This window comes from Orbicella faveolata, unplaced genomic scaffold (genome assembly GCF_042242905.1).
Source record: "Orbicella faveolata isolate gen_17 unplaced genomic scaffold, um_ofav_v1 contig_25, whole genome shotgun sequence".
Lineage (NCBI taxonomy): Eukaryota > Metazoa > Cnidaria > Anthozoa > Scleractinia > Merulinidae > Orbicella > Orbicella faveolata.
The window spans coordinates 8,806,235-8,828,417 of record NW_028301553.1 but is presented as its reverse complement, the minus strand read 5'-3'; the positions used below and the strand labels follow the sequence as shown (position 1 = coordinate 8,828,417).

Here is a 22,183-nt window from a genome sequence, read left to right as displayed (position 1 = left end):
TCAAACACAAGTAACCAAGGAAAAGAGGGGAAGCTGCAACCACAACTGTCAGTAAGCGCACGTTATTGAGCCCTGTTACTTGACACCTCTTACGACTCAGTATGCTTGATGGGTCTTTGTCGTTACTGGTGACGTTGCCTGTAGTTGATACAATTCACCTATAAAGTAACAAGTTTGCTAATGGGTGAGAAGATCAACGCTACATGTGAATCAAAACTTAATGAAAGGCCTGACAACCTTTGAAAATTTAATGCCAAGATTGTGTAACTGGGTTGAATATCTCAACAACTCACATTATTAATAGCAGGGAACTCTGATGAGTTTCTTACAGAAGTAGTTAGTTAAGCTCATTGTTTGTAATTGACAGGATGGCACAAAGCTTACATCACACCACACCAAAGTGGATTATTGCAATCACTATGAAAGGCATTTGAAACTTTTTGTCACTTTGAATACACATCACCCCTGAGACTCGGCATATTAAAACTGGTAGGTAGCTTTATTTTCAAACACAATATGTTATTATGGACACGACTTTACCAAAGAGGAAATTGCCATAGAAGTGAAAACACTGGCCATGAGATACAAAATGAGAAAGTTTTGCACTGAAAACATTCTACGTGTTTTAATTTCTACCAACACTTTTTCTGAACGAACTTGTTCTGCAAAACTAGACAGTGTTGGAACAGTCTTTGAATGACGTCACAACAAAGTACTTTATGTGGCTATGTGTAAGTTCTATGCTGCACAAGAGGTTTTTAGCTTTTACTCTGTGACTGAGATTTTTCACTGTGAACATTCAAATGAAGGCCATTACACTGAACAGTGTACATGTAAGTTTACAGTTTATTCTTCAATTATTCCTGAGTGAAAACTTTAGAAAAATATTATTGTCAAATTTGTATTGTGGTTCTTTTGGGCAAACTGTACACAACTGCTAAAAATTTAACTAATTGACAAACAACATCCATTTTACTTGTCATGGACTTTAACCATCCATTGCAAATGACTTTGAGGGGGTCTTGGCTCCACATATTGAAGACATGAAAATACTATTTTCTTTGGCAAACAAGGTAGCAAATGACTCCAGAACTCTTTTACTTTAAGCTTGTTATAATTTACAGTCTGCCATATGAGTTGATGCAACTCACCACATGCCATCAATATTTACATTTGTCAATTTATCAAACTGAGAAAAAAACAAACAGGAGGTTGAGTGGCTATGAACAATTTTCCATGCCTCAACACAACAAGTGCTATCTTTTCTTTTTTGAAACTTCAATCACATCAGAGTTTGGGGAAAGTCTTTCTTGAAGGTGTCCAAGGTGAGCTGAGAGCTTTTCAATTAATGCTCTCTTCTTGAACAACTCTGCCTCCTCAATGATTTCTTGCACCACTGAAGTCTGAACTTCAAGTGAGCCTTTTAAGTTCCCTACACGATCCAAAATAGCTTCGTCACCTGCATGGCAAAAAGAATCTCTATTAATAAAGTCAGTTAGTGTTTGTGGTTTTTTAATCTCACATCTGACTGGTTTTCCCTTTTGACAATAACATTCTGCAAATACTATTACTCTTCCTAGAGTTCACAGGGTGTAAAGAGAACAAATTTTCAGGAACCTCAAACTATGAAGTACTATCCCTCACTAGCTCCCACTGACAATAGTTCATCTGTCAAGTCTGGTTTTCACTCCGACACAAGCACAAGCATGATCGCGACCACAGTGAGGACGCCTTCAACAGCAAGCATAAACACAGGCATATCGTAATGAAGACATGCATGACACAAGCATCAGCACAAGAAGAATAAAAGTTTTTGTTTTTCTTGTGCTTGTGCTTATGCTTATGTGAAGTGAGAACATACTGCTGTAAGCATAAGTGAAAGTCCGCCATATTGTTTTACTGTATCACAGAGGTACATGTATGAAACCAAAAATAAAGCAATTATTCACTCTGTGCATGACTATGTGCATGCTTGTGTTGTGGGTGTCCTAGTACCATTATGCTTATGCTTGTGCTCGTGTCACAGTGAAAACCAGGCTTTACAGTATTCTGTAATCTGAATTTCCTCAAAAAATTTCCAAGAAGCTTCATATGCTCATCAGGCAAGTGAAAGACAGAATCCACAAACCCAAATGCATATGGAATATCCACAAGCCCTGTCAGGCTATTCACAGGACGTTTTTTGTACACTGGTTCCTAATTTTTGATATGCACTCTATTCCTTGGAATACAAATTTTCCTTATTAATGGTCCCAATTGTGGGAGTTTAGGGTTGCAGAGTGGAGCCTCAGTTTTCACTGCTTCACATTTCTGAAGAACTTCAAGGAAGTTTACAATGATACACCTTGGAAGATAAAATATATTAATCTTTCTAAGAGTCTGCCAAAGATAACACAATGTGTTCAACATACTTATTATTTGCTTCCTGTAACAAACAAGTAATCAAATGCAATGACAACATTTTGCATGTTTTCACAACCACGAAAAGCTACCAAAGTCACAACTGAGAAGAAGGAGAAGGAGAAGGAGAAGGAGAAGGAGAAGGAGAAGGAGAAGGAGAAGGAGAAGGAGAAGGAGAAGGAGAAGGAGAAGGAGAAGGAGAAGGAGAAGGAGAAGGAGAAGGAGAAGGAGAAGGAGAAGGAGAAGGAGAAGGAGAAGGAGAAGGAGAAGGAGAAGGAGAAGGAGAAGGAGAAGGAGAAGGAGAAGGAGAAGGAGAAGGAGAAGGAGAAGGAGAAGGAGAAGGAGAAGGAGAAGAAGAAGAAGAAGAAGAAGAAGAAGAAGAAGAAGAAGAAGAAGAAGAAGAAGAAGAAGAAGAAGAAGAAGAAGAAGAAGAGGAAGAAGAAGAAGAAGAAGAAGAAGAAGAAGAAGAAGAAGAAGAAGAAGAAGAAGAAGAAGAAGAAGAAGAAGAAGAAGAAGAAGAAGAAGAGGAAGAAGAAGAAGAAGAAGGAGAAGGAGAAGGAGAAGGAGAAGGAGGAGGAGGAGGAGGAGGAGGAGGAGGAGGAGGAGAAGGAGAAGGAGAAGGAGAAGGAGAAGGAGAAGGAGAAGGAGAAGGAGAAGGAGAAGGAGAAGGAGAAGGAGAAGAAGAAGAAGAAGAAAGAACAACAACAACCAAACAAAAAACAACAGCAAAACAACAACAACAACACTACAGAAAACAAACATACTTCTTTCAGGGAGTCTGATCTCCTTGAATATGGTGTTGCGTATGAGTCTGTTTTCCTCCATTGCTTCTCGTGCAAGTTGCTTTTTCAGCAATCTTGGCGAAGGCCCCTTGCCTCTTTCTTTCACAACTTCATCAACAAACACCTCTGGTGCTTCTGAGTTTGTGAATTTGTTTTTAAGAAGCGTATTGTCATTGGAATGAAGCAAAGGCCCCCCTTGACCTGAGAACGTTCTAGTTTGAGAAGTCACTGCCTCCTTAAGAATTGACGAGACAAAGTCATTCTTGGAAGAATTAACTGAATCAGTCTTTGTCACAGGTTGATGTTTCCTATTTAATCTTCCTTTGTTTTGAAGCCGTTGAAGCCTTGCAAGTTGTGGGTCTATTAAACCTTTTGATGACTTCCGTGACTTGTGCACTCCATCACCTCCTTCGCTGTGTTTCCGTTTTACCCCATGGTGACCAGGAAAGACATTGTTCGCTTTTACATCCTGGTTTGACAAGTTTTTGTCAGGTGGAACTTTGTTGTTGATTGGACCTATCAGAGGCCCTCCATTTTGGTTCATTTTATTGGGCCACCGTACAGGTGGTGTTTCCTGCTGTCTCTTTTTGTCCCTTGGAGAGCCAGGTCTATTATCCATAGGAGGTCTTTTACGTGATGGAGGACCTGCCATGGCTTCATTTACATCTGCTTCGTCAACCATCACTCGCTGGAAATTTAATGCAAAATCAATTTGCAGTTAAATGTGACAAACCAAAAGTTCCTATTATTGTTAAATGTGAGAGTTTTCCTCTAGAGTGACTATAGTCAACAATTTCAAAAATGTCTTCTTCTTGCTCTGATAAAACTGTCAGCTTTACTTGCAGTGGTTGATAAGAAGCTACATGTAAGTACATAGCTAGTCATGAAGTATTACACCTGTAAAATCTTTCAGCTCAAAGGTCAGTGTTAGAATGAAATAATCTTGATGCATTAATTCTCCAGCATGCACATGTAAACTAAGTTCTTCAAAGTTCACTCAGTATACACAAAAACGAAGTGAAGTTCAAGTTGAATGACTATATCACTGAAGATTGGGAATTTAAAACAAAGAAATTAAATCGCATAAATTAATGAAAGCTAAATTATCATTGTCAATAGGTGAGGCAAATGCTTCAGCCATTTTGATCAACAGTGAGAAGCATAAGGTATAACAATAAATGGCACTTTTAAGAAGCTATTAATGATAAAAGAAAAGAATTCTTCTTTAATTTATGACTGTACCTGATCTTTAGCCAGTTTAAAAGGATTTCCAAACATGTGCACCCTGTTCTGTCCAGGATCAACTTCACGCAAGGGACTCATTTGTCTTAGCACTTCCTGATAATTACCCATATCTGCAATGGCTACACTGTGACGGGCATCTGTAGTGGTTAAAAATACATTCTAAAAAAATTACTTTTTTTTAGAGGGGGAGCTCATCAGCTCTCACTGGCCAGTTTTCTTCAGACCCTCAATTCCAGCTGGATAGGCTACTTTCAATATATTAAAATAATAATATTATTCAGCTTGATGGTGAGGCCCAGAGGACACAAACGTAAGAAATGAATAAACATATCATTCAATTTCCTTTGTTTGTGTCGTGTAGGCCTTGCTGTCAAGCTGAATTTTAATATGTTGAAAGTGGTCCATTGGAACATGAAAAGGCTAGTTTTTCAGGAGGGGAGAAAACCCTTGGAGCAGAGGAGGAACCAACAACAAACTCAACCCACATATAACACTGGACTGGACTAGAGGCTGGGTCATACTGGTGGGAGGTGAACTCTCTCACCACTCAGCCATTCTTTCTGGTTGAAAAGCAAGTGGTGCAAGTAACCAGAAATAGGGTATAGTGCCAATCTCTACTCTGCCAGGATTCTAAATAAGCACCAAGAAACTAGGGGATTAAATAGAGTAAAAAAAACTGAATAATATATTTTTTTTATATGCTTCAGATACCTAATTTGAAAGCGCTACTTCACAGCTACCCTATGCTTCACCATTCTTATTCCTTTTCCAACATGGTATGGGTACATGTATTTCTTCAGTATTTCTCTACTTTTGTCAATTTTAATTTTGATTAGTAAGGTAATTTGAAGCTAGTCTTGTAAAATGCAAAAACTGGCTAGCATAAGTCACGACTAAGCTTGCTTTTACACTGACACTAATAGATAAGAAAATGGAAAGAAATAATCACTGCTGGCAGTGAGCTGCTCCTTAAACCAGAGAGCAGAAAATCAGTGGCTGAGGAAAGGGTTGGGATGAGTCGGATCTGCAGTTACTGTAGAAATCCAAAGGTACGGAAAACTTACCTTCATCTTGTAGTCTTGTTGATGTTGCCGCTGTGTGGAAAAAGTTTATTCTCATCCTAGATACCTGATCTAAGAGCTCTTCTCGTGAAATGTCGAATGGATTTTTGTAGCTTTGTGTTCTGACATTCTAAAGTAAAAAAAGAGGAAAGTTGAGAAACGAACTATGTTGGACTATAAACGTTTGACTAGGCACTGAGTTTCTCATAACTATGTGATCTTGTGAGATATCTGCAAGCTCTGTTCATTTTGGGGGGGAAGCTACAATTTCCCTTAACATATGGATGACTTTGGAGTCTAGCTGGCACTGAAATTAATCCACCTTTCCATCACATACAACTTTACTGAGGTGTGAAATGTTTTTCAGCTGCAGCAGACAAAAAGTTGGATTATGCTTTTTGCTCTGCAGTAAGTAGAGTTATTATTGCATTGATGTACTGCCAAATTCTTATAAATAATAGAATTTATTACAACTGTAAGGATATCATGATAAAAATTTAGATCTCGTTAAAGACAGATAGAATAACAGGTCAAGTTCAATACACCAACTGAAAGGGTGTGGGGAAAAAGCCCCAAGTGACTCTTGATCATGTCAAATTCTGCTTTTCTGTACAAGGAAGTGAAAAGCAGTTTGCTGGGAGAATCTTCCAGTCTATCAGATGTCATGTAGGGTCTTTTTCCACGCACCCCTTCAACTTGAGAAAACAATTTCATCAATCAGTGACACAAGCCACTTGTTAAAAGTTCTTTTACTTCTCCCAAAATGCACAACACAAGACCTTTCACATACCAGTGGATTCTGGACAGTGTGACTCATTTTGGGAGAACTTGAAATTTTTTCCCAAAGAGCTGATATGATTGATCACAAATCTTTCCCACACTTCTACCAAGCATAACATTATTTTATTTCTTCCACAAACCTGTTTAATGTTATGAGATGACGCATTTGGAATGTTGATATCTGTCTCACTGAAAATAGTTTAAAAAAAAAACAGCAGTGATTAAATGCATTTTATTTCAAATACAGTTTAATCTTGCTATTTTGAATTCTCAGGGGAAACAAAACATTTTTCAGAATAGTAGGAGCAGAAAATGACTCAAAGGCAAATCCAAATGAAATGGTTTTGAGTTCAAAATGATGGGGAGTTCAAAAGAATCGAGTTTGAATTGGCAGGGTCCAATTGAAGTTCTACCAAAATTTCAAATTCCCTCTTGGCATTACATGAGCTAAAGATAACTACTGAATGCTTAATCATGTCTACCTCACTGGCGAGTTACCACCAATTTCAGAGATGCTACAGCTGTAAAGGGATTTTACTCAGACCTACTCAGTATGGGCATGATATTTCAGACATCATTTTCAGGGGATGAAGAGAGCAAATAAAGAGAGATGTCTCATTCACGTAGGCTATTGTTCCAAGTTTTCCCAACCTTTTAAAAATACTTTAATCACACCGCAGAAAAGGCTTTGAACCATTCAGTCGTCGTAATAATTACTATTTTATAAAAATTTCATTTTTACTCACCTTGACACTCGGTTATCATCAGTACTGGAGGAATAATTGTTGTTGTGTAGTAACTTACGGAAGTCCTGTTTCTTGGCTTTAGGCAGATGTCGTGTTGGTACACTGAAAAATGAGAATGTAGCCAAAGCAATCACAATATGTCAAAAGAAAAAAATGCACCACAGCTTGCGTAGACCCAAAAATGGGGATATTTTCCAAGCACCCTACAGTTGAATCCTGCTATCTTGATCTCTTAAGGGAAAAGAAAAATAGATTGAGATGTCAGTGCTTCAAGATAGCCATTAGCAAGTGACTGAAAAAGCATAAACAAAGGGAAAAGATTTGAGTTCCAGATAGCGGGAGTTCAAAACAACCAAATTCGAGAAAGCAGGGTTCTACAGTGATGTGAAGGTACATGACCAAAAGGCTCAGTTTCACAAGGATTGACCACACAACATTTATTCAATAATTCTTCAATAATGACTTTATTATTAATAGTAACATTATAATCAAGCAGACAGGTGACACAAGAATAACAGACACCATTAATAAATTACAGATTCATATTGTAAATTGTAGTTTACACATGCACTGCTTTTTAGGATTAAGAACAAAATAAAGAGTACAAAATATGTACACATGGCATTCAGCAATGATTGGATAAATAATAATAATTCAAGCTTGGGTCTAAAAGATTACTGCAGAAGTTGCATAATATAATTTTAAGTAAATAGCATTTCTAATTGCACAATCATAATTTTCCAGACAAGAGGCACTTTGCACAATGCAAATCAAAATATCAATAAAGCGAAATATTATACAATCACCTTTATTTCATAGTTCAATATCAATATTCTAATATTAATACTAACCTCAGTGGCCTTTGTACTGCTTCTCTAGCAGCAGGGTTTTTGCCGACAAGGGATATCAGCCTATCAGTCTCCATTTTGCTCTAAAAACAAAACCACAACAGCAACACATCAAGCACATTCCATACAGCCACCATGTCAACATTTCTGAATTTAATTTTACACAGGTTGAATTTTATATATATTGCTCTTTTCACCTCTAAACTTAAGTCATTTCTCTTGGTATAAGCATATTTTACTTCTTCATGGTGTGCTTGTGTGTACTTTTTTGGCCTTTGGTGTTGTTTTTGTTGTTATTTATTGCTTGCTATGTGTTGTGTGTGTGTGTGTGTACCGACCTAAAATTTGTATTAATACATCTGTAGACCTGGCTGCCTGCCCTTTTTAACTCTCTTGGTATTTCAGGTAGCCAGGCCCCTAACTCTAGTAATATATAACTAAAAAAAAAATGTAAATTTACAAGTCCTACATCTTCTCTCTAAAGGCGGGCCTTTACATACACTGTAAGCATTTTGGCATCCTTGGGCTTCCTGGCCTCATAGTTTTGACATTTGCACAGTTATTTTTATTAATATATTGCATGGTAAAATAATAATAACTGAAAATGAAACTGAAACACTACTCTTCTGATGTTTGCCTCCCTCTCCTCCTTATCTTACACCCATTCTTGAGTCCTGGGACACGTTTCTCGAAATTCCTGAAATGTTTTCACACCCGGAGAGCCATACAAGTAGCTAGCAAATTCTCAAACATTATGACTACAGAGCGGTTTTATTCATATATTCTTAATTTGAAAAGAGGACAAGACATTTCAGGTGTACCGGTATACACTTGACTTAAAATATCTTTATGGGCCTGAAAAGTTTCTGGGGCTTCCAAGAAATGTGGCCCAGATCTTATCACAACCTTCTTTAATCTCCCTACTGTCTCTTCCTGATCCTGAAACCTCCATTCCCTTCCCACCTTGCACCCTCCCTGCTCTTTCTGATCTCACACTAGCCCTCTTGAATCTCCCTCGCTCCAGATCTCACCTGCTGCTTGACCTTCTTCAGATAATTTACAACTGTGTAACTTAGGAAAGAGTCCAAGTGATCTGGAACAATGTTTGGAGGAATGCCCATGCGGCGAAATGCATTGCGGAGAGGCTGGTCATGAAATGAAAACATAAAAATGTGTAAGTGAGTAAACAAAAATTTTAACATCAAAACAAAAACTCAACTAAACATTTTTAGTCATAATTACCCAAGAACACAACACAATGACCTCGACCAGTGTTTAAGCAGATACCACTCAATCTGTAGTACAACATGCTAAATTATACAACCACGATGTTCAACATTTAAGGGGTGTTTCCTTAATAATGACCTCAAATAATGCAAGATCATTATAAAATAATAATCAGACAGTACTACATGTACAATACTCACCCCTGCATAGTAGTTTGGCATTGTTGAAAGATAGCTTTCAAATTTCTCTTTCCACTTTGCAGTTGGTTTCATCTTGTGAACTTTAACTAGTTCATCTGAAAGAGAGTAATACACTGTTTTAATAGGCCAACTGAAGGCATTCTTCAGAAACCACTCACAATTTCTTTAAAACCCCGTATTATTTTGGGGTATTTGTGGCATTTAACCTGTAAGTTCTGCCTTAAACAATCAATCACCATTCTCTGAATTTTAGCATCAATGGAAAATAAAAAGTCTGCCATCCATATTATTTTGTTTCTTTTTTTGTTAAGTTCATCTTAATGTAACAGTCATAGTCTCTGTATTATGTTATTTTCCACATTTTCATGTGCGTAAATAGAAATTAAGTAAAAACAACGACAACAATAACACCTGTATACTGAAAAGGAAATACCACATGAGTTTACATAGGCTGATTGATGCAAACACGAGATAAAAATTTCAAGGAAATCAATGTTTATGTAAACGTAAGTTGCACAGCAGGCAAGGCTTTTTTTCAAAACTATTGCAAAGTTTCTTTAGTTGTTGCACCAAGCTATGTTAACAAGAAGCAGCATTTTATAATAAATATTTCTGTAATAAATATGTCATGATGGTGACGATTCTTTGAACCTCCTGAAAACTCGAACCAAAAGTTGTTTCCCTTCCCTCAATCAAACACTGTACATAATTTTACCCCCCAATTTCTCAAACTACCTAGTTTTTGAACCCAATTTTCGTCTCCTTTGAAGGTTTGAAAAATTGGGATTACACTAAAACTTCATACTAAAACAACTACATAACAAAGATCATCACATACCATGTATACATGACATGACCACACTTACATCAAATCACAACAAACAACGACAGTGAATGACAGATCACACATGCACAAACCAACCTCAGATGTGAAGAGGAAATATCTGGCCAACAAGACCATCATTTGCAAGGAGAAGCTGTGCGAGTCTCCTGCAGAGGTTGCAGCCAGCTTGTAAAATGTACTCAATAAACAAGAACTTACAACCAGACAAACAAATTCGACAAGGGATGGGCTGTTAAGTTTTTGGAGCACAGAAAGGTACAGTAATCCCATCTACAACACATTACCTTGAGTTTCATAAGAGTCAATAGAATGCTGATTGAACCAGAACAGACTCTTAGGTGACAAACCTAATTTTCAATCATCGACACGGCAGAGATGTTTCTCTTTTCTAAACAATCTCCAAAAGGAATGAATAGTTTTAAAGCCAGATCATCATAAATGAATGTTTCTTTTCTAGATACTTTGCTCATCTTTCAAAAAATGTAACAGCCCATCCCTCAAGACTTGCAACAAACATTGCTATTTACTGCTACAGAATCTCATGCAACATGTTAAACTGATGAAAGTGTAATTCTGATCAAACTTTGGAAACATGAAGTTTCTTAAAGTAGACAGAATCATTAGCCATTTTTCACTTCTCTGGAATCCACAGCATTAGGAAAATGACTTTAAACAGTTAACAAACATTAGCTAACAAGTTTTTCTGTGTAAACACAGTTAGTTCACAAACTGGTTTGATTTAGGAGTGCTTCTAACATACAGTCAAGAATGAAGGATAAATTATTTCTTGATTGTTCGTAATTTTCTTTTGCAAGGAAAAAAATAAATAAACAAAGCCAGAGAAGGAGCAAATGGTTCTCTTATAAACTGTTAGACATTGCCTATCAGAATCTAAATCTTATCAAAAGCTCAAAAATTTCTCATCAATTCCAGACAAAGATAAAATGGATAATGATTCCATAAAAACTCACTGTCAATGATTGCAAAAAAAAAAAAATTAACATATTTACAACTTTCACTGGCAATATTCTTACCTACAATAGGAAATAGCACTGGGAAATTATATGGCATAACAAACAGATTCACTGTTTGAAGGTTACTGCTAGCCTTTAGGTAACCAAAAGGAAATCCCATATCACCAACTTTCTTGCTGCTGTTCAAAATGAATGTCTGAAAATAACAAGTAAAACCAACTTTCTCACTAAAAAGGAAAGCTAGGAAATAGAAGTTTCCCATAGACATGACTGTTCCAAACTGAATCATACAGTACGTAGAACAGATGAACACATGCATATACAGTAAGAAAATTTAAATGCACAACTGACTTGTTGGTCGAGAGTGTGTCACTATCAACAGTGTAAGACTACTTCTTCATATAAATCTATTAGCATTCTATCGAGAATGCTGTTGTCTTATTGGCTATGCTGCTCACTATCTATAATATTCTGTTGTAGATAGTTATAGTAGACTAGCAGTGCGCAGTTATTACAGGGTTCGTACTCTTTTTCAGAAACAAATTTCCAGGACTTTTCCAGGATTTTTCCAGGACTTTTCCAGGACTCTAAAATTCACATTAACCCTTTCACTCCCATTATCTTAATGTTAATTCTCCTTACTGTCTGCCATACATTTCATGTTTTTTACTTGAGTTTAACAGATTTCCAGAACTTTCCAGGACCAGTAACCCTTTTCCAGGACTTTCCAGTCCTGGAAAATGCCACAATAAAATTCCAGGACTTTCCAGGTTTTCCAGGACCCATACGAACCCTGTTATTAACAAAATGGCAGCTGATTCTTTGCATTCCTGAAGTCCATGTGAAGAGGAATTAGACAAAGTTTTAAACAACTCACAACTCATAATTTAATTGTTAAATATAAACGCATCCTAGCTTCAGCTACAGCTGTCGTCATTTCTGGAAATATACTTCAATACTGGTGCTTATTCATTATTTAAGGGGTGTTGATTCAAGACACACAGGGCTTGTGATCTGCTGTGGGATTGATTTTGCCTAACTAGTTTGACCTTCTCAAAACTACCAGGATTTTCACAACAACTTCGTACATTACCAACTTACCTGCCAACAGTTTGATGGTGATTTTCTCTCCAGGATGTATTGTGTCAGCGGTGATGGTTCCAGCTCATACTTGTCAAATGGCAGATTGTCAAGGACCAATGGCTCTGAATTGTTGCATGAAAAAAACACACTGGGATGGGCATCTCGTGAAGGCTGATAAAAAACAAATCATTTAGGACGTTAATGAGCTACTAAAATTGTTCTGTGGTAAAAAAAAAAGTTCAATTTACAGTAAGCGTTCAAACTGAGGATCTATATTTATAAAAAATTATTAAGTGACTAGCATCACAAGACAACTTGAATAAAATCAAGGTACTTCCCAAGTGGATACCCTAGGGACCACAAATGTCAACTTTGGACTAAATGGTGTCCACAACAGGGAGGTTCAAGCTGTGATGAGGACTTATAAGACCATTCACCAGTGATGTGCCTGTTTCCAAAAGTTTCATTCTATTTCTGAGTATTGAAACAAGTTCTGTTTTCAAGCACTGTTTTGCTAATGTTCCTGCATAGAGGTTCCCAAACTACCAAGCATGCTTCATACTTGTAATGGATTTATCTAATCAATTTACACCCACAATGCAGGGTTCGAAAAAACTTAAATTCTGGACAGCTAACCCCTAGGACAAGTATCTCACAAATAATGATTGCCCTGGGCAAGTCTTAGCTTGCTCTTTTAATGATTTAGTTGGTAGACGACTTGCCTGATCCCTTGCCCATTGGGCAAGTGAGATGAAATGTTCCTTGCCCAGAAGTAAAATCTACCTCTGGACAACTGGGAGGCATTTTTTTGAGCCCTTAAAATGGTTACTACTCTGTAATGCAGCATTCCCTCTAAATGTTCTCCCCCTGCCATTTTGGTTATCATTGGTACATGCATGTTTCTGTTTATGTTACTGCTGCACAAATTATGTATGAAGCACTAACAATCTGAGATATAGCTAAGAGCTGACTACTAGCTAATTTCACCAGCTGAAGGGAGAGTTTATCATTGGCTGAAACTTCACTGGAGAGGTTAAAAAACCTTGGCATAATTTTGAAGGTGTACAGGCCAGAGAAGCCAGCTGAACTTGTCAAGAAGCCACCTTTGTTTTATCTCAGCTACATCCCTAAACCTTTGAGATCTAAACCTTTAAGATGCAAGAAAATGATTACCAGTATTTGCATTGATGGATCTGGCCAGAATGATTCTGGTACAGGCCAGTGACCAGATGGTGGAGAGCTTTTGATATAAATCATTCGGCGGCAACTCATCCATGCTGTAGTCTGCGCACTTGGTGGCACTGGGGAGGATGTTGTTGATCTTGTCATTCCCATACTACCAAGAGCATCATCAGGCTGCAAGCTGTTTGATGGTGCTGGAGCTATGCTATCTCCAGCCTGTTGACATCTACAGATAGGTGGAAAAAAACTTCTTATTATACACTGTACTTGGTAAAAACAGTCTAAATTATAGAGCTTACCTGTAATCGAAAGTTGATATTCAAAAGATGCGATAACTACAAAAATGAGTTCACATACATGTAGAGAGATTACAATTCAGTGCCACAGAGATTAGTTAGAGTTTGCAAACTTGACATCTAGACATGTATGTACAGTCTAAGTTTGAAAGATACTGCAGACTTCATATACAAATAACAATTACAGATCAGTCAACAGACTACAGAGTAAGAAATACCATTAATTACAGCACCAACTCTTACTAGAGTGACAGACAGCATTTAAGCACAGTCTAAAATAAAACACTTCATTCCGAGAGACAAACCTTGCTAATGACCCTTCTATCTTCACATGATTTTCCTCATTATTAAATGAGTTCTTGTCTTTTATTTCATCTTTGACATAGTCTACATTGTTCATGACATGGTTATGAATCAAGAGGGGAGGAGTTGGAGAATCAGTCTCTCGTGCCTCCATTATATTGTTCTTTACAACTAAAAAAAGTGAAAATAAAACAAAATAAAATAAAGTAAGAAAATTTCAGCCATAAAATGACAAAACACTTCCATCTGAAATACCAAAATGAAATGCCAAAATAAAGGACTTGAAAAAAAAAAAACTTGAATTCCACCTTGCCCTGGGCAAGTTTTTGTTTACTCCTTTTCTACTTTAGATGGCAGGCGACTTGCCTAATCCCTTGTCCACTGGGCAACTGAGAGTGAAAAGCTACTTGCCCAGCAGGAAAATCTACTTGTCTCGGACGACTGAGCGGCACTTCAAGACCTACAAATAGCTAACTACAGAGAAAATCTCAAAGTAGTCAATTTAAAGTACAGACAAGTTATAAATGCTGTAAAGTGTATTTTAGAATAAAATTATTGTGCTATTGATTTCTGTTAAATGCACAAATTTGCAAAAAATTAATCTTTTGCAAAAATATTTTTTATATTTTAATTTTATCTAGATATTGAAAAATTGTAATGATTGGTGTGGGCAGTGAAAATTAGCCAAATCGTATGAAGTGAAAGGACAGACATCTGACTTCAATAGTTGACTGTGTGATGTTTGGTACTTGCTGATTTGGAAGCAAAGATTGTTACTCTACCTTCAGGGGGTGGTGGTGGGGGATTATTGGCTCCACCAATCTTCTCGAAGTTAATTACCACACCACACTGGACTTTTTGCACAAGAGATTCTAAAGCTTGTCCCAAAGACTTTGATGACGTAACCTTATAACATCGCCCTGAAAATAAACATGAATCATGACCAGAGACAAGTTTAAATTTCTATCAAGAAAATTGCATCTTTGAATAATCAAAAATGATTAAGAAAAAAAAAATCCTAAAAGGTGATGTTACCTCCTGTGACTTCACACATGGCAGCAATGGCAGGTTCATTGCTTTGTATTCCGATCTTTCCTGGCATGGAACTTCTGGTTCCAGGCATGCGTAATATGATGGAAAACAATCTCTGATCCCAACGAAATGGTTCTGTTGTCAGTTCATGTCCTGGCAACATCGTATGCATGGGTAAATGAAGCTAAAAAAAGAAAATTAATCAATCATATAAAATTTTATCACTTACAGTGCTTTTTATTTCCTTCACAGTAACAAACTGGATTACTTTTCAATGTCTATTCTCTATTAACCAATCTATTGATCAAGTCAAAGTTACAAGAACTCCATTTCCTTAGATTGACTAACCCAACCACTAAAAAGTAGGTTGTAACTAGTTATGGCTTAGTAAACAGCAACACCTCATCAACTGTACAACAGTGACTGCAAAGCATGTGCATTTCTACCAAATAAGGGAAAAAATCTCCCTTAGATTTTCAAGTGTAGAACTTATCATATTTGACTACAACATTATCCAAAACAGAAACTAAAAGCTTGCAGGGGAAAATAAATCAGAAAACCTCCCACCATAAATTAAAAAAAAAAACACCAACAGGCCATGTCATACCTATATTAAAATTTATTAGCTTTTGATATACCTGTGACTAATCAATTCTATTAATTACCTCATCCTGTATTCCACCTTGACCTGAAAGTTTGCTGCCATCAGTAATACAAATTACCATCGCTGGCTCAACATAGAAAGGATTTCGTCCCTGTAATAACAGAAAGTCAAATTTTCAGCGCTAGTGAGTTATATAATTCACTGTTGGCTACCATAAAGTCATCCTGATATTTCTCAATTTAATACAGGTCTCCATTACCCATAAATATCCCTGTAAATCTTGTAAATTCATGTATACCTAACCCAGGTATACCCCGGTAACCCAATCATGATTTGCTCCAATTCAACTTTTTACGCAAATTACAGTACATATCTTACCATTCCGTAGTTATCTATTCCAGAGTGTAGACGATACAAATTCAAAAGATCGAAAGCTTCTTTCAATGAAGTCCCTAATGTTGACAGTCCAGTTGCTTGGAGATTCTTTAGTTCATTCATGAAAGTTACTTGATTTTCTCGCCAACCAGCCTTGCAAAAAAAAAAAAAATTTTTAATAATATATCAACCTCATAAATAATAATATTGCACAAGTTAAAAGGGGATTGTTATGTTTGGCTGATGTCATACATCTTGAAATTAGTGACAGACTAATTGAAGAGTTGGCTATATAGGCTCAAAATTCTAAGCAGGAAATAAGCCTGCGACCAGTTTTAGGACAAATGATAAGAACAACGTGTTAAAATATATTTCTAAATGCAATTTTACTTTCTTTCTTTTTTAATGGGACACTGAAAACACCAATCTAAGAACATAATCTAGCCTTTGGAGTCAATATAAACAATTATATGTTTACAACATAATCGCTTCAAAACAATACCCATAATTCCTTTAGGGTCGTAAACATGACTAAACAAAGTCACAAAAGACACGAAAATTTCCGGTAAATTAACAACAACAATCTTCCAAGGCTTGAAATGCATTTTTTCCGGAGATAAATTTCCTTCATGTGCGATTTCTTTGCGCTGACACGAGCCGTCCGAGGTACAATACGGTCCAACGATCTCGGCGATGGGAGCTTCATTGCTGCTCACAATAGGGCCATACCTTTATTGCTCCTGGCGGCTCCTCTAACGTCACCAACATATATCGATCAGTTCGACTCGCCTGATCTCGCTGACGAAACTAAACAAGACAAATTTTACGGGTCAGGCAAATAAAACAACTGTCATTCTAAGCCTCAGATTGAACAGAGGGCAAACTCATTACCTTTGTAAAGGTTTCCACGGCATTTTTCGCGACGTCAAGCAACGTAGTGCCTATAGACGTTCTCTGGTTCATAGACGCAGAGGTATCGACAACGAAAACAAATATTACCATGTTCTTGGTAGAACTCTTACACATTGATTTATGGGTTTAAATGAAATGAAACTTCTTTCGTTTACGAGAACGACCGCGTACTTTTTCCCTCTTCATTATGGCGCCCTCACTCAGAGCTGCTTCGGGGCGCAGCTCAAGCGCCTCCACGATGTGGCGACACCACGTGACCTCGGATATACCATAATCCTCCACTGACGACAGTTTGCCATAAATATCTTTTGTTCTCCAGAAACGTGGTGCGAAGTCGAAATAAGTTGACGAAATTGTGATTTGCTAAGGTTTGCACGTCTTCTATTTGTGTTGTAGCCTAAGATAATTTATTTTTTGTGTTGGTAATTCAGATCGTTCATTCTCAAAACGGTGTATCTTGTTTTCTCTTCTAGCTAAGTAGCGATTGATTTTGACTTTTTGTTAGAAGGATGTCCACCCGGATATTCAATGTCAGGTTTTTACACGACGAGTTTCACGATGTTGCAGGAAATAAAAGATGTTTAAACTAGCTAAGTTTGTAGTGGCGGCTCGCCTGTGGGACATCATTGTGGAAACCTCTCGTTCTAAAGTCAATTTAAACTTAGACATTTTATATCGTGTGTTAAGTTTACAAATTCGATTCAGAAGACATCCATTTCCTCGTGTATAAGTAACAAGATGGTGAGCTCAAATGTGAAACTTCAGACAACTTTCGTGAACTTATAGTTCTACAGATCTACTGATTTAACGTCAGCCAGGTATTGTTTTGACCCCCCTCAGTTCTAACCTGTAGCAAATACGTTTTACTGATTTTGAATTGTATGTAAACAGTGGCCATCAGAAAGTGAATATATTTTACCAGCTGTTCCATCAATCTGTTATCAACAAGAGACCTACAACTGCAGCACGCAAACGTTAAAGATGCTATTATTTAACCGGAACGTCATCTGTGATGATGATCCTACTTCTCCTCGCTATGTGATTAGAAATTCAATTTGGTAGGTGAAGAGAATTAAAAATCTGATCTTTCCCAGGAAATAAGTATTGACTTTATAAACAGAGAAATTATCTCGGAGAATCATTCTTGTCTTCAGAGGCCTTTTAATATGGTATTACTCTATCTAATGGCTAACAAGCTAAGGGTATTCTATGTAAATGTGAACAAATATGTATTGAAAGCTTTACCTTCAAAACATCGAGAAAATTTTAATATTGGTTCATTTCAATATTTTTATAATTTGCATGAAGCTGACTCTGGGTTAATGGCTCTTGCACAATGGGAAAATATATACCAGCTGAAGTTACGAAATATGCCTGCATCACAATGAGATTGTTACAAAGGTTTCTAGGAAGGTATGATTGATTTGTCTTTGTTTGCACAAGTAAACCTGAAGCTGAATGTAAACTCTCTACAAACTTAGGAGTGGTTTATATCCTTCAAGTTCTTTTGAAGGGAGAGAAAAGAAGGCCTTAACCCATTGACTCACAAACTGACCCGTTCTCAACCCCAGAGTGTTGTAAGTGTTATGATGTGACCAAGAGAAAGTCAACCTGGAAAGCTAAACTGGGTTGCCCAGAGTTGTACGTAACTCGCTTAATGAAGCAACTTCACCTAGGACTGGTTAATTTAGCACATTGAAACTATTACGAGAAATTTTTACTCTAATATTTTATTATTTTTTGTCTTTTCAATTGCACACCTTGCACAAGGCAAAGGCTGAACACTAACAAAACATTTTCATACAAGTCATTGATAATAAATAGCTGAAATTATAAAATTGATATTCACAAATATAGATCTACAACAACCTGTTATTAGCATCAGTGAGCTTATTAAGAGAATACCAAAGTAGTTTCAACTGTTGAAACTAAATTTCCAAGTAAATAAATTAAAAAACATTCTCTTAATAACCAGTTATGTACATCTGAGATCTTATGTGACACCTAGTTGATTGAACAACAACACTTGCCCCTGGCATACATTTCTTGGTAAATTTGGGGTCCTATATTTTTATGAGTTTGTAACAGATTCTTATGAAACTTTGAGGATTTACTAAATTCGGAATAATAAATTGAACTATGGAGGTGATTTCTGTCTATTTGAAAATTACAAAAAAAATTATTGATATTGCGTGACATCAGTAAAAAGGTACATTACTTTTTACAGTTTTATAAAAAACACACAGTACAAAACTTTTCCAAAACTTAAGAACCCCAAATTTTACTAAATATGTAAGAAAAAAAGTCATCGTTGTTCTCAGAGAAAAAAAAAACAATTGTTCATAACTAGTTATTGCACAGTAACTTAATTTGATCCTGCAAACATTGAAGTCAGCATCATCTTTCTCGGCGTATTGGCGGCCTTTTGGGTTGGACAGCTTGTGGTCTGCGTTTGATATAAAACTCCCATTCAGACCAGACTCCACTGAAATGAGTGGCCCTGAAAAATAAAAATTTAAATGATTTTATACATTAATTCAAATAAACTTGGACATTTGGGGATAGGTAAATATTTATGAAAATAAAATGAATGAAGATTACATTGTAGAGGCTGCCCTATGCAGATGTATTGTTACAAAGTCTGCTTTTTTATGAATAATTTATCTTCATGTTTGGTTCATAATAAAACCTCCCTGGAATCAATAGTTTGTATAGTTTTCATATATTTTGAAGGGTTGTGGGCAAACGGTACAAGTCAGATGACTGAAGCCTATCAAAGGTTAATTCACAGGTCACCCAAGCGTAATATAAGAGTTTGTATGGAGAACTGTGGCTAAAATAAAAGAGTTTGTATGGAGATCAGGAGTTGACATTAAATTCGTTCAATGTATGGGTAATTTACTGAATAAAGACTCTTGAACATTCAATGGTGTCATTTTTTCTCATCCTGGAGAGTTTAATGAGACTTGAGCGAATTTTGAAATATTTGTCCAACGGTCACCGTAGGACAACATTTTCAAAATTTGCTCAAATCTCAAATGAAATAACATGCACAAGAAACATAAGCTTACTTATCAAAGCCGAGTTCTTTCACGCTTTCCATGGCTTTCTTTGCTCTCCTTCCCGATTGACAGTGGAAGATGAGATTATCATCTTTTACATCTGGTTTTTGGACTCCATATTTTTGTTCGAACTCTGCCGGGCTCAAGCTAAATGCCTCAACGACTTGTGACACTGAAAAATAAAAATAAAAATAAACTCGAGCGTGACAATCGTAGTGGATCATGAAAATGAGACGAAACATTCCTGAAAATTGACGAGAATGATGAGCAGCTGTGCGTATCATAGGCGAAAAAGTTTACACCCCGAGATTGAAACCGAACTTGTAAGCAAGCGAAATTTATCAAATATTCCCTACAACTACTTACAGGGTATGTTCACAGACTTTGGTATTTTTCCCAGTGAGGCAAGTTCGTGGGGCTCCCTGACATCAAAAAGTTGTATATCACCATCTATAACCATATCTTTCAGACATTCGAGGCCGATCTGGCTTTGATCAGCTTCTTTGCTACAGGACCAAATTCGTTCTTTGGGTCCAGCATTCGCTGAGAGCGCCTTTGCGATAAGAACACGGGGTAGAACACTTTCCGAAAGTACAGACTTGGTTAATCGGGCAACTGCGCGTGAGGCCATTATGAAATTATTCGAAGCTCTTCTTCTGAGGGTGACTGAAAAGTTTATGCAGCTCGAGCGGTTTTGACTTCTTTTATTAGCATTCCGGTGACATTTTTGAAAAATTTACATCATCTAATAATGACGTCATCGTTTTCGAGGAAATTCTTCCCAAGGTGAACAGAAGGTGTGCGGTTGTGAAAAAATCAACGATTTTAAGTTTTCATTTGAGAGAGCGAAATTCATTTTGTGCTTATATCGAGAGTGGTACAAAATATTTTAATGTTTTCTCCAAAAAAGCCATCTCATAGCCCGAGTTTCGAAGCGCCGAAAAAAGTAACGCAATCGAGAACGTGCATTTAGTCACACCTCGAGTACACTGTGTAACGGTTGTAACGTAATCTTGTCCAAATGCCGGTGAGTTACTGCACGCTTTAACTTTACGGACACATTATACAATCAGTGATGGCAAGGTCATGTAATATATATAGATATGTTATAAACACACTGACAGGCCGTAAAGACAAAAAGAAAATGGACTGGAAAATCTGTTTTAAACGTGACGTAAACCCATGGCGTAAAATCATTTGACGGAGCTATTTGACGGTCTTTGACATCAAACTTTTGTTTTCCATTTCACTATCATCTATCTTTCGGAAGTTCTTGATGAGTTGCGACAATTGGTTACGCATGGAACGTTTCCCGTTTTAATATCTCCAAATCAGGAAGTGTAATATCTTGGAATTTTCCTTTTTCAAATTTTTTTTTTGATGCCCAATTTTAGAGGAGGGCGAAGAAGTGGCCGATAAATTCATGTGTCGCCTTCAAAATAAAGGTGTCATTTTTGCAGTCTGAACAATCAGACAAACAAACAAACAAAAAAGAAATGAAGCGTGGTTATAGTTAATTTGCCATGTGCGTAGGACTACAAAGTCTACAAAGGCATAATCCCGTGTCCGACAGGGGTCGAGCCCATATGAAGCACGGTGACGCCTCACACCTCGACGATGCCGCCCCTAAACAACCGGAATTCTATAAAAACAAGCATTTACAAAAAAGCTTGACACGCACTAACAAATTATTATTTTTTTTTGCGAAAAAAAATCAATAATATTCATTAATGCCAATGTATTTTTAAGTAATGCTATACCAATAAATCGACTTTTGTGACCGTTTCTTGACTGGTCACGCAATCTTCAATCGTTCGTTTCGGAAAGGAAGATTGCGTGACCTCCCAAGAAAGCGTCAGCAGTGCCAACCTCGATTCCAGGCTCTCTCTCTCTTGCCCCCTAAACGACAAGCACAAGGGAGGAGAAAGAAAGAGAGCCTAAACGATTGAGGTTGAAGTAGTGCATGGTAATGTGACTGAGACGTTATTTGGACTGACAGAACTGGTGCAAGCAACAGTAATTTTTTACAAAAATTAATTAGTGACAGTCAACTTTCAACCTGTTATGGGTTTCTCTTGGAAGTGAGTAATTTGCAATTAAAAACTTCTTGGAGCGAGCAATGGACCAGATCTACAAGGGATGCGATTACTTTTTTATCACATTTCTAACGTGTGAGCATGTTTTAGCTGGAAAACAGAGCAAAGGAAAAGGAAGGTGGGTGAAGTTT

The 22,183-nt window shown here is 37.0% G+C and overlaps 2 protein-coding genes across 2 annotated transcripts; both read right to left on the bottom strand.

Moving 5' to 3' along the window:
• Positions 1–478: 478 nt before the first annotated feature.
• Positions 479–17,326, bottom strand: LOC110050186 (integrator complex subunit 6-like). Its single transcript, XM_020756075.2, has 19 exons — positions 16,874–17,326; positions 16,712–16,789; positions 15,986–16,135; positions 15,669–15,758; positions 15,007–15,187; positions 14,754–14,891; positions 13,974–14,142; positions 13,364–13,598; positions 12,209–12,361; positions 11,168–11,303; positions 9,290–9,384; positions 8,894–9,007; positions 7,866–7,945; positions 7,015–7,116; positions 6,409–6,457; positions 5,492–5,618; positions 4,425–4,564; positions 3,165–3,870; positions 479–1,459 (listed from the first exon to the last, which is right to left on the bottom strand). The coding sequence occupies exons 1-19, from the start codon at positions 17,006–17,008 to the stop codon at positions 1,257–1,259; spliced, it is 3,081 nt and encodes a 1,026-aa protein (XP_020611734.2). The 5' UTR covers positions 17,009–17,326; the 3' UTR covers positions 479–1,256.
• Positions 17,327–18,598: 1,272 nt separating this feature from the next.
• Positions 18,599–20,860, bottom strand: LOC110050189 (thiosulfate:glutathione sulfurtransferase-like). Its single transcript, XM_020756079.2, has 3 exons — positions 20,323–20,860; positions 19,966–20,128; positions 18,599–19,394 (listed from the first exon to the last, which is right to left on the bottom strand). The coding sequence occupies exons 1-3, from the start codon at positions 20,585–20,587 to the stop codon at positions 19,292–19,294; spliced, it is 531 nt and encodes a 176-aa protein (XP_020611738.2). The 5' UTR covers positions 20,588–20,860; the 3' UTR covers positions 18,599–19,291.
• Positions 20,861–22,183: the final 1,323 nt, after the last annotated feature.

Excerpts from the sequence above, each read along its gene's own strand:
- LOC110050186 (XM_020756075.2), bottom strand. The coding sequence starts at position 17,008 with ATGTGTAAGAGTTCTACCAAGAACATGGTAATATTTGTTTTCGTTGTC. Across the intron at positions 14,892-15,006 it reads CATGTGTGAAGTCACAGGAG|GGCGATGTTATAAGGTTACG; the intron begins GTAACATCACCT and ends GTTTATTTTCAG. Across the intron at positions 6,458-7,014 it reads GATGATAACCGAGTGTCAAG|TGAGACAGATATCAACATTC; the intron begins GTGAGTAAAAAT and ends AACTATTTTCAG.
- LOC110050189 (XM_020756079.2), bottom strand. The coding sequence starts at position 20,587 with ATGGCCTCACGCGCAGTTGCCCGATTAACCAAGTCTGTACTTTCGGAA. Across the intron at positions 20,129-20,322 it reads AAAGTCTGTGAACATACCCT|TGTCACAAGTCGTTGAGGCA; the intron begins GTAAGTAGTTGT and ends TTTATTTTTCAG. Across the intron at positions 19,395-19,965 it reads AAAGAACTCGGCTTTGATAA|GGCCACTCATTTCAGTGGAG; the intron begins GTAAGCTTATGT and ends TTTATTTTTCAG.